Source organism: Setaria viridis, chromosome 4, assembly GCF_005286985.2.
Source record: "Setaria viridis chromosome 4, Setaria_viridis_v4.0, whole genome shotgun sequence".
Lineage (NCBI taxonomy): Eukaryota > Viridiplantae > Streptophyta > Magnoliopsida > Poales > Poaceae > Setaria > Setaria viridis.
Window position 1 is genome coordinate 10,220,380 of NC_048266.2, and position 12,095 is coordinate 10,232,474.

At 42.7% G+C, this 12,095-nt stretch overlaps 1 protein-coding gene and 1 long non-coding RNA gene across 2 annotated transcripts; one reads left to right on the forward strand and one right to left on the reverse strand.

The window, feature by feature from the left end:
- Nucleotides 1-3,415: 3,415 nt before the first annotated feature.
- Nucleotides 3,416-7,818, forward strand: LOC117852831 (MACPF domain-containing protein At1g14780). The gene is made up of 8 exons (XM_034735113.2): nt 3,416-4,049; nt 4,584-4,825; nt 5,580-5,781; nt 5,902-5,985; nt 6,141-6,324; nt 6,560-6,729; nt 6,822-6,886; nt 7,000-7,818. Exons 1-8 carry the CDS (start codon nt 3,738-3,740, stop codon nt 7,622-7,624), a joined length of 1,884 nt encoding a protein of 627 aa, XP_034591004.1. The 5' UTR covers nt 3,416-3,737; the 3' UTR covers nt 7,625-7,818.
- Nucleotides 4,329-9,709, reverse strand: LOC117852833 (uncharacterized). Its single transcript, XR_011898014.1, has 7 exons — nt 9,369-9,709; nt 9,009-9,256; nt 6,969-7,724; nt 5,888-6,863; nt 5,561-5,746; nt 5,028-5,259; nt 4,329-4,916 (listed from the first exon to the last, which is right to left on the reverse strand). It is a non-coding gene; the product is annotated as an uncharacterized lncRNA (long non-coding RNA).
- Nucleotides 9,710-12,095: the final 2,386 nt, after the last annotated feature.

The following is a 12,095-nucleotide window of genomic DNA, read 5'->3' on the forward strand; positions in this document are numbered from 1 at the left end:
AATTTTATAATTAGTCTATATTTAATAATTCTAATTAGTATCAAATATCTGATGTGACAGGAGCTAAAGTTTAACGTAGGAAACAAACACCCCTAAATCCTGTGTTGTGTGCCGCACTGTATGGTTGGTTTATGAGTGGAATGTTGGGACCATGGCAAGCTGACTGCTGACCCGGTCTGGTCGGGTTCCAAGGCTCGGGGGAGTCTAGTTGTTGCGTGATGTGAAACCGATCTTTGGTGTGAAAAACAGAAGTTGTGGCCTCAGCGTGAGGTCAGCGTTCCCGTTTACCAAATCCTTTTCACATTTACCAAATCCTTTTCACATTTAGCTCAAGTACTTGCTTTGTTTCCAATGTTAGGTTTCTCGAGATGGATAGCTCTCATTTTTTTCAATCATTCTAAAATTTCTCTTAGCTTATTAACTGTGCCCAGTGAGAAACACGCAGTACGGTAGGAAACGTTTGCTCCTTTCCTTTTGTTTTTACTTGTCAGTATGCTTATCAAACAGGGACCAAACAAGATTTGACACAATGACGCCTAGTATGTCTTGTTAATGTGGTCATTTCTTTCACGATATGCTTGTCAAGAGAAATATGCATGCGGTGACTTCGTTAACTTTAAGATTTGTCTGTTGTCTCCCATAAGCATTCGTATGATGCCTATTATGTCTTGTTAATGTGGCTATTTCTTTTGCGATGTGCTTGTCAAAAGTAATATGCATGTGGTGATTTCATCAACTTTAAGATTCATCAGTTGTCTCCCATGGACATTATGGGCAGGATCTATCTACATGCGTTATAGGGTGAGTGCACGTATAGTGTATCCTTAAAAAGTTCAAAAGATTAATGAGCTAACAATTATATATTTAATTATGAATTTCAAACTTTTTTAATCCTTTTTTCCCTCCCTTACATGTAAGTGCTGGCGTGACCTGATAATTTGTTACCGCCAATAATCGGCCAGTTACCAACAAGTTTTGAATCATGTATTGTTACTCATATAAGAAAAATTTTCTGCGTAGCAAATAGAGACAAAAGAAAACTAAAATACTACTCTAGTGTACTGTATGAGGGATGTGAAGTACAAGATCTGGATTGGGATGTGAAGGATAGAAGTTAATGCCCAAAGATGCAAGGGAGAATTCAGAAGCAATGGGATTAAAGGCCAAAATGTCTACTCTGAGCTTCATTATTTAATTGGCAAGGTGTACTTAAAGATCAAAAGAAAAAGCTAACCTCAGTGATGCTAGTAAATTGAGGTTATTTGGTCGAGCTTGACTAATCTCGAGCAAACTTTGAGGGAACTTGTTCCACGTGCTGGTGACGGACACGGGCACACAGCAGCTACATACGATGGATGCGGAAATTAAGACGTACGCGATAGAATTTTCATTTGAGTTTACCAAGTTTTCTTAGCGTTGATGTATACTAGTAGTTCAAAGAAAAATTGACATGAATTTCTGGCTGACCATCTTTTGTTTGTTACAAAATTGAAATGCAGGAGACCATACTATATATTGAGAAATGTTATAGTATAGGTCTGCACAAAATTAGAATCAGGTAATAGTAGTAGCATTATGCTGCACAGTGTCAACAGTCTCATCAAATGCAGATTTGTTATAGATAACTATTAGACCATGAGTATGCAAAGAGTAAAAAAAAAATACATGATAAACTATATAAAGGAAGAATTGACTTCAGATTCAAGTCAAACAAATACCTCTGAAAAATCCAGGCAAGGAAAACTAATGTCAACCAACTTAGAATGGTAGGACTATATATGTCTGGCCATTGCTCCAAAAAATGTCAATGTTTCGATATTCCCAAAAAGGGTTTTATCTTCCCTGCTACAGGCCAACAATATGTAAAATTATGAAAAGAAAAACAGAATAATTCAGAAGACTTATGATGTAAAATTCCTGTAAAAAATGAGATCATGTATAAGACTTATTGGTTTTTCTACTCTATCTTCACAAGAGAGTTGGCTTGAATTTGGCCCATGTTCTCGCGCCTGTGCTAGCCTTCTAGGTCCTATTGTCCTAACCATTTTCAGCCAAGCTTTCATGAACAGCGACTACGTGCACACATGTATGGTTGTGTGCCTTGACACCTAAGCTGTTTGAATTTTGGTTAGGTAACGTGAATCCGGAAGCTTAAAGGACTATGAAGATGAATCATCGCTGGCGGCTGGCCAAAATGAAGATTCGTGGAAAAAATAGGAGTTGTGTCTCAGCGTGATAGATATAGCTGGAGCAGACAAAATTGCTCTGCTAATAACCTACTAGAAAGAAAGGATGGGCAGTGGAGAAATGCAATCTACAGGTGCAATATTTTCTATAATTTTCTGGACTCTAGAGAATGGATTAACCTGAGTCCTAGGGTTAGCTATATCGGATGCCAACAATTATCACCACTAGTCGATATAGCTGGAAAGTCCAATTAGCACTGATAGTCATAAATTTATTGGCTAAGAAATCCGATTTTTGGATGAAATTTGAAAAATATGTGAATTGGACAAAAAAATCAAACTATATCAGATATATCTCATCGGGAGCTCTTTTACGGTTCTTAAAAATTAAAAATTGGTACTTGTTGGTACTTCAAGGTACTTTCTTTATTTCCACCGTCTAATCGAGAAAACAATTAAAAAATAAATTGAAGGACTATTTTTCTCTTTAAGTACTTCAAGATACTTACTTCCTTTATTTCCACCGTTCGATTTCTCGGGATGGATGGCTCTCATTTTTTTCCAATCATTCTAAAATTTCTCATTGGGATGGATAGCTCATAAGTCACAGAATAGCGAATTCAGAAGGGCTCTCGAGAAGGAAAGGTAGAGTAAACGTCTAGGCCCGCCGGTCAAATCAATAGGAAATGCTTATATGACATGAAATATTGCAATGGAATTATTTTCTTTCTGTGCATCACCTACAAGGATTCAATCACACCTGTACACATGGTGTAGAGCATCGAGACTTCAATCACATGTGTCCTTGTCCTAAACTATTTGAGATGGTTATTCATAGTCAAGACATTTCGGATGTGCACAGCATCACAAGGATATATAGGGAGCTCCAGCCTTTGGCGGTGCCCTTAAACAAGCGACAAATCTTGGTTTTGACCATCACCTTATGTTGCGATAGTTGCCACTAATACTGTTGATTTTCTGATTGCACGAAAAGACTTTGAAATATTGAACATTTCAGAACTAGTGATTGTCTGGTTGAAGCTCTACTACATCCATGTCCTCACGAATAAACTAGTGGTGAAAGCTCTCCGTGTACAAGACATTCCGGTGCCTTTGGCGGTGCCCACCAAGAAGGGGTAAAATTTGGTCCCCAAAAATAATGAACAAAAGGTATTCCTTTCGAGAATGAGCCAGACAAAATAAAATACAGACAGTCAACCTAGGCTAACCCTTTTTCAGTTCCCACTGTCACCACCTCTCCTCCGCCTCTGCCCCTCTCCTCTCTATATAAACCAACTCCCCAAAAGTGACATTTCATTAAGCATTCGCAACTACCACAAGTTTCAAACTTCAACCACGAACCTTGTTGGATTGTTCAAGAGTGCAAAGAAGAAGAAGAAGAAGGGGAGGGAGGGAGGGAGAGAGAGAGAGATAAGGAAATTTTGTTTGACATCTTGAACAACTACTCCTGGCAAGTTTATTGACAAGTTCTTGCTCAAGCAATGGCGCTTGTAGAGTAGAATTGCATCACTGCATCGAGCGGAAGAAGACATGGCTAGGATCAGAGAGGTGATGGGCGGGGGAGAGATGTCTGGAGGCGATGGCGCGGTGGCGGCAGCGGTGGAGAAGGCGGTGAGGTGCCTCGGCAGGGGGATCGACATGGCGGGCGACCTGAGGCTGAAGCACTGCAAGGATGCTGGGGGCTGCCTGGTCCTGAGGAGCGGCGAGAAGAAGGCGGCAGCGGCAGCGGCGGCGAAGGTCGTCGTGCCGGGATTCGGGGTCGTCGCCGATGTGCCCGCCGACGTCAAGTGCGGCAAGGGCGACCGGATCAGGTTCAAGTCCGACGTGCTCGAGTTTAACAAGGTTTGTTGTTGTTTAACTAGCACCTTCATTTGGATTTCTTTTTTTCTTTTGTGAATACATGAAACAAGTAAACATTTTTGGAAAGTGAGAAATTTGGTGCCAAAATGAGTCAGATTTCAATTGAAGTGGCGTACTAAGTAAGTTCTTTCGTAAAAAAATATGTTTAAATTTGTGGAAAATGATTTGTCAATATTTCTTCTTTTTTCTGGCAAGTTTCTTTCACAATGAAGAAATTTTTGTCAGCTAGAAAACAACACCTATCACACGAAAGCGACAAGAGAACCATATAATCTATCCTCTTATCCTGAATTCCTCACATTTTCTTTCATCCTTCATTCAAGTATAAAACTCAATTTGAAAAGAAGAAGTCAAAATGTAATTTCTGATCAAAATAATAGGCGCGGCATGACGAATCATACAGTTTCTTGTCTTGACCAAGCCGATGGATGAAGAAATTACCCTTCTCTTATCAAAACAAGAACGAAGAAACTTCTGAGCAAACTAATGTAGTCCGTGCGACCTTGACCTGTGCAGATGTCTGAGGTGTTCAACCACCGGAATTCGCTGACGGGGAAGATCCCGTCGGGGCTCTTCAACTCGTGCTTCGGCCTCGAGTGCAGCTCATGGGCAGAGGACGCCTCCGCCACCAAGTGCCTGGCGTTCGACGGCTACTTCATCTCCCTCCTCGACCTCCGGCTCGACTGCCGGCCACTCGCCCTCGCCGACCACGTCGTCCGTGACGTGCCGGCGGCGTGGGACCCGTCAGCCATTGCAAGGTACGGACCGGGCACAAGCACCACATCGGCGACCATTTGGTCTTCTCACATTTTATTTACCACCGCTTGAACACCTTAATTTCTCGTATAACTATATTGTTTGTAGTAACAAAATTATAATCATAAAAGATATTTGTAAATAGGAGTAATACAAAATAGGATATGAGCAAGCAAACTTAGGTGATGAAGCGCAGTGCTTAACTTGAGGGAATGGCTCAGCTCTTAACCTCATCCGGTGACCAAGTGATTGGTTTTGTCGCTTCCAAGAGCGCACATCGTCCACCACACGTTTGCCATGTGGTGTGAAAAACCGTATGCATGGGTGGAAAATGACTAGACCAGGCAAGAAGCAGCAGCCTGCAAGTTGCAGACTGCATAGAAAGCTACTTGCAGGACTGACTTGTTCTAACCTTCCAGGTCTTCGATTGATATATCTGAACATCAGCATGAATCAATTTAGACATCAGCATGAATCAATTCATACGTGTCACATCAATGTGCATGGCTCAAAGAAATGAAAACTAAAAATGAAAGTATGTTTCTATCAATGTTTTGTTAAAAGAAGGTTTTCATTCTTCTATACAGAGTTAAGTAAACAAACTTTCACCAGTACTTACTAGATGGTACAAACTGAGCAGAGTTCTCTAAACATGTCACATTTGAGGGACTGATTAAACAAAAACAACACAAACCAGATGGGTTAGTCAAACCCGTATGAATATCAATATGACTCACTCTGAAATGTGGTGTGCAGTTTCATCGAGAAGTATGGGACCCATATCGTTGTTGGACTGAGCTTGGGTGGCCAGGATGTGGTGTATGTGAAGCAGGACAACTCGTCTCCACTGTCTCCATCTGAGATCAAGGAGCACTTGGACAGGCTAGGCGACCAGCTCTTCACCGGGACATGCACTCTGCCCCCTTCAAACCGCAAATCCAGGGACCACAAATTTAAGGTTAACAAATCATGTTCATTAATGTCAAATTCAAAGTTAAATTATGGACTCAACGTCCACCAGAAAATCAGGAAGATGAACTGAGAGGTGCCGGAACTTTCATTACTCTGATGGCAACAGGTCCCCGAGGCCTTCAATGTATTTGATGCCCAAGTGACACGGCAAAGGCTTGAAGGAATGATTGCTCCAGTATCCTGCAAAGAGGTATTGTAGCTCAGTACTTTGACAAGTTGCAAATAAGAGTGAGTTAGGAGCTGTAGAGACCAGGATATAAGTTATTCCATTATCTAGAAAGAGTGACCAGAGAATCTTCAGGCTTCATGCAGTGAACCTTCTAATTGTGAACTGAACTGATGCAGGGTGTGACAGTGATACACTCCAAGAGGGGAGGGAATGCAGCAGCGAGCGACCACTCAGAGTGGCTGCTCACTGTGATGGCAATGCCGGAAGCAATCAACTTCAAGCTTGTGCCCATCACATCCCTTCTCAAGGGAGTAACTGGTGTGGGCTTCCTGTCTCATGCCATAAACCTGTACCTCAGATGTAAGATCTTCCTCCCACCCATTTAGCTAATCCATCTGCTAAGTGCATAGAAACTTCAAACTTTAAGAATTGGCACAATTGGTGAAATGAATCATAAGCTATATCTCAGTAAAAGTGAAAGCAATTCAGTAAGAACAATATTCCTGTTATGAATTGTGCTTATTCTGTTATGTTATCCGTCCCTGCTACGTTGCAAATACTAAAAGTTTATGATCATGCCACTGTTTCTTAACAGACAAACCTCCAAAGGAAGAACTGAGGTACTTCCTGGACTTCCAGCACCACAGATTGTGGGCCCCAGTAAACAGTGACCTACCACTTGGTCCCTGCTCGAACCGACAAGGTGCTAGCCCGGCATTGCACTTCCGCCTTGTAGGTTCAAAGCTATATGTCAGCTCAAGCGAGGTAAAATATTATCGCACATTACTTTTATTTGTACATCTGAAATTCAAAAAAAAAATCATTCACATTAACCATGTGGCTAAATTGAAATGCAGGTGATTGTTCCAAGATTACCGGTCACCGGGATGAGATTGCATCTGGAGGGCAAGAAAAACAACCGGTTAGCAAAATTTACTTGCAGCTCTGTTCATATATTTTCTCTGAATTCTGGTTGAACATACTGCATAAATGATAAAACTAACCTAGGTTCCAACCCTTTCATACCAATATCAGGTTAGGCATCCACCTGCAACATCTGTCGAACACCCCAACGTTCATCAAGGAAAGATCAGCCAAGCAGCCGATATGGCGCGGATCGGAGATGATCTCCGACGAGCGGTACTACGAGCCGGTCCAGTGGAGAATGTTTGCCCATGTCTGCACGGTGCCGGTGAAGTACGATCCTCGCTGGGGCAGCACAGCCGGCTCACCATCGGCGTACATCGTCTCCGGCGCTCAGCTCCACGTCAAGGCTCATGACTCGACCAACATACTCCACCTCAGGCTTTTGTACACCGAGCTGCTGGGGTACAAGGTGGTGCAGTCCAAATGGGCGCACAACACGGTGAGGCTGTCGGGGAAAGGGAGCTTCCTGTCCATGTCATTGGTGGCATCTTCGGGTGCCGTTGAGGAGGAGCGGCAGCCGGCGAGGGTTCACATCGACTCCGGCGTGTTCGCCGGCGGGCCACCCGTGCCCGTTGGGACCCAGAGGCTGCTCAAGTTTGTCGAGACGTCTCAGGTGACCATGGGGCCACAGGACAGTCCTGGGTACTGGCTGGTCACCGGCGCGAAGCTGGATGTTGAGAAAGGGAAGATCTCCCTGCACGTCAAGTTCTCCCTGCTTGCTCCAGTTCCCTGACAAGGATTAGAAGAACTGTACAGTACTCTGCTGCTAGGAGAAAGCCTCTGTAAAATCCAACTTCCTAACTCGCCATCCACATTCCCAATTTTGTGCATATCTGCAAAATGCCAAAATTAGGAGATTCTTTGTGCAGTAATGGTAATATGCAAAGTGATAGAATTACCTAAATAGTCCAGCTTTATGGCCTGTTACCTACTCTAGGCTCATATTTTTTATTATTTGTGTTGCATATTCTCCAACTTAATAGATGTATAGCCATCATCCATGCTAATCATTTGTTTAGATCTAAAAACTTTCGAAAAACATATATTTCAGTTGAGACTCTAAAAAAAATTTGACGAAATTTCGGCGACATTTCACGATTTTCGATAATTTTGGTGGTGAAAGAAAAAAAACGAAACTGAAATTCAAAACCCTGGTGTATTCACAATAAAGCACATCCATAGTTGTAATAGTAAATTCGGGTTTTTCTTTTGGTCACCATCGAAATTACCGAAATTTCGCTGAAATTTGAAACCATGGGGAGAAGCTGCCCCGTGCAAGGTATGGCTACTACCTGCCAGCCATATACCTAAAGCTTGAGAACGGTGGGAGTTGGATGGTTCTTGGCTCCAACTCACTCGTAGAAACTGGCAATGGCAAGGCTGCATGCCTAGGATTTGTTGAGATGAAGCAGGAGGTGGCTGATGGCCCAAAGCTGGCGATTGTGGTTGGGACGCAGCTGATGCAGGATAACCTGATGCTCTTCAACCTGGAGGAGGGGCGGCTTGGTTTCAGCGGGCTATTGAGGTGGAGCAGTACAAATTGTGGCAACTTTGATTTCAGCTATGGTGCTTCTAGGATCGAGACTTCATCTGGAGCTGCGGCCTTTTAGGTCTTCTAGCCATTTATCTATTTAAAAAACTGTCCGCACCCATAGACAGGGCCGGTCCTGAGATTTGGGAGGCCCAGGGTGAAAGTAAAACTCGGGGCCCTTTAATATAAACATTATAAAAAATATATATGAAATGTTACCAATAAATACTTAAATGTATCTAAAAGCAATATTCATGAAATGCTAGACTTGAAGATCTTACAGCAGAAACAAAAAACTTTGTCAACATCCTTCAAATAAACTAACCATTTTCTATCATGTACCTCTCCATTGCTTAATTTTCTAGAATAATGAGCATATGAAAAATGTCTTGAGGCAGCATCTAGAGGAAATTCGATATTTTCTTCTCTTATAGGCCCTTTCTCGACTAATATGTCTCTTGCTTTATTATCAAGATTATCCCAATTTCTTGGATCATAAATATCTGAAGTGTAAACTGGTTGCTCATCAATACTAACAGAATATGCATGTGCACCTGATGCATATACTATATTCTCAGTCACTTACATTGTTATCATCGACGTTGATGTTAACATTTTCTTTCTGATTCTCATTAGTTGGTTCATCCACAACAACTATTGCCAACTCATCTGGGTTCGTCGAAGCGCTCGTATTACTCTCAGGGCCCTGATTACTCTTGCAAAATTTATCCATAGCTCCTCTCTGTGATTCTATCAACTCATCCACATGTCTTTTTCTTTTCCTTTTCTCGTTACCTAATTCATATTTTCTAGACGACATGATATTCCACAGTGCTGAAATTATTATAAATACACAATAGTTATAAATCAGTTAAGATTAAATAACTTGTGATAGTGAATTAATAATTAATGGTATGGAGAATTGGGGAATTGGTAATCGAATCACCTGATCACAGAAGCGAATTGACGATCTCCTAGCTAATCTCTGCCCGTCCGCCGTTCCGCCGAGGGGTGGTGGGCGCGCGATGCGAGCGGGAGAGAGGACCAGCGGCAGGATGAGGCGATAGGGAATTAGGGATGAGGGGGTGCGGTAGATGAATTGGACCCTTTTTTTAACCACGAAGTGGGCCCACCTTAATGTCACCTGTGAACCATTGTGGGCGGGGCAGTAACAATGGCTACCTTTTTCTGGACCCCCACCTTAATGCTATTTGGAACATAAGCATTGCCTTTGTCCTAAGAATTGTGTTACCGTTACTATGCCCCTAGGATTTGGGGGCCGCACACCCTCCCCCACACCCCCCCCCCCCCCCCCCGAGCGACCCTGCCCATAGAAATAATAACACCCCATGTTGGCAATGGAGAGCCATGGACACCTCAACCAGTCAACCTCATGCACTGATGCACGCCACACACCATCGGTGATATGCCTAGATGCAATCACAAACTAAGATGATGATTATATGAGCCTTGTGTTTATGAATCTCTGAATAATGTGTTGTTTGCTCCCTGGATAAATGTCATTTACATTGGTCTACAAGTAGATGACTCTCTCTCAATTCTATTGAGGTACAGGGGTAATAACTAGAGACCAAAGAGCAAGTTGTTATGTTGGCGCTAAGTTATTGCAGCATTTACAGTTGAGGTGACCTGTTCGTTAGCTCTGGCTAACTTTCGATTATTTGTAATCAAAGGTACCAACCAGGTCTAGATAATCGATAGGGGTTAATTAGTTAACATTCAATTTTCTTTGTGGTGCATTCACTGCAGGGATCTAACTTGCTACTGTAAAACAGACAAATGTAATACTTTTCCATATAAGACCTTATTACTTTAGAGGACAGATATGCATTTAACAGACATCATGAAATGTATCACTTGTTCTTCACACAAAAAGATGTATGGCTAAATGCAGAAACTATTTTGGCAAAGCATACTAGAACCGCAGCAATGTGACAACCATTGTATCAATATTCAACAGCATGAGATACAGTTGTTTTATAATTTGGCAGAACAAATACTGAAAAATTGATCGGTATATTGTAAAATTATTTGTCAATGGAAATACTAATGGTTTAGCAAATAATATGCCAATACAAATAAAAATTCAGCAAAGTGTAACAGTTGCATATCAGTTACTTGAATTTTCCTAGAGGTAGGCTCGTTTGGAGCATAGGATTTATTGCAAATATTCTTCAGTGCCAACATCATAAATACCATTTGCTTTACAGGTGCCCGAAGGTTGCGTAGTTAGAGGTGTAAGGAAATCCTGCAATTCTTCAGCTATAGCTACCTCCTCCCAACGGCAGCCCTGAGAAGTTCACTCATGGGAAATGGGCAGCTTGCCACAAGGTGCTTGTGACCCTCGGTTGCTATCACAGAGAAGTTCACTCATGGGAAATGGGCAGCTTGCCACGAGGTGCTTGTGACCCTCGGTTGCTATCACAGCCTCAAGATTTACAGGAGAATCAAAAATGAATTTGATGCATCTGGTCTTCAGCAGGGAGCAGCTGTGCTGCTCCGCTAGAGCCAAATTTGTGGCAACCCGCGACCATACCCACATCGATGCCACTGCAAAGCTTTTCTTGGCACATCAACTTAAGCCTGGTCAGTCCAAACCTATCGGCAGCTGAAAGAAGATGCTGTGCCATGGCCATCGACTCTTCACGCCCTATATCACCGATATGCTGTGGAGCGAGCTCAGGGCATGTGTCGGTGTAGATGAAATGGAGCACGGCCTTGAAGACTCCAGATGTTGTTTTTCAAAAAGCAAAGACATTGTTGTTCACATTTACGGAATATAGAAATGATCAGAAAACAATTTTTATTGGTAATTTTAGAATTCCACCTCAAAAACATGAAATTAAACTATTTTTACCTTCACAATTGTACTGACATCTCCGAGAACTGGGCATTGAACTGGTCAGTACAATCTCTATCCTTCCAAACTGCCAACACTACTCGTGGGCGTGTAGCAAGTGTTACTACTTGTAATAATAGTGAACTGATCCTCTTCTTTGAGGAGGTTGAAGCCAGAATATTATCCATTATATAAAAAAACACTACTTGAAGTCGTGTGTCGGTGTTTTTGCTTCTTAAAAATGAATCATGATTCATATGATGGCATTCGCTGAATCAAAATGCAGGCCTGGAGATCTCTTCACTTGATCCTAACACGACATTCGCTGGATCGGTAATCAACGGTTAAACGTCCCCATTATGTTTATCCCAACTAACCATACAATTATCCATCAGCAGGCTTTGTGGCCGACTGGTGGCCCAAGAGAAATTAATGGCGAAATATTAACTTGGCCAAATGCTCCGCTCCTACCGGCTTCTGAACAGAATCCTTTAAGGATCGACATCAGAGAGAGAGGAGACGGGAGATGGGTGTACCTTCGGCTGCGAACGATCACCGGCACACTATCGGCGCGGCGGAGGATGCTCGCTCTGCGCCTCTGCCCCAGCCCACAGCTGACCCCGACGGCCTCCGCCACGGCGCCGCCCTCTAGAGTCTGGAAGACTGGAAGCCGGAAAGAGGGGAGTCGGCCGCTGGCGGCTGATGGAGGCTAGAGGGCCGAGGGCCCGCAAGCGGGGAAAAGGCACGGCCCAGAAGAACATATCTATATTGCTCTTCTTATTCTTTTTGTTTCTTTTATTTATTTTTGTTTCT

What these genes read in the sequence shown, in the direction of transcription:
- LOC117852831 (XM_034735113.2), top strand. Translation starts at nt 3,738, where the DNA reads ATGGCTAGGATCAGAGAGGTGATGGGCGGGGGAGAGATGTCTGGAGGC. An exon ending in GACCCGTCAGCCATTGCAAG is followed by an intron (nt 4,826 to 5,579) that starts GTACGGACCGGG and finishes TGTGGTGTGCAG; the next exon opens with TTTCATCGAGAAGTATGGGA. An exon ending in CTCCAGTATCCTGCAAAGAG is followed by an intron (nt 5,986 to 6,140) that starts GTATTGTAGCTC and finishes GAACTGATGCAG; the next exon opens with GGTGTGACAGTGATACACTC.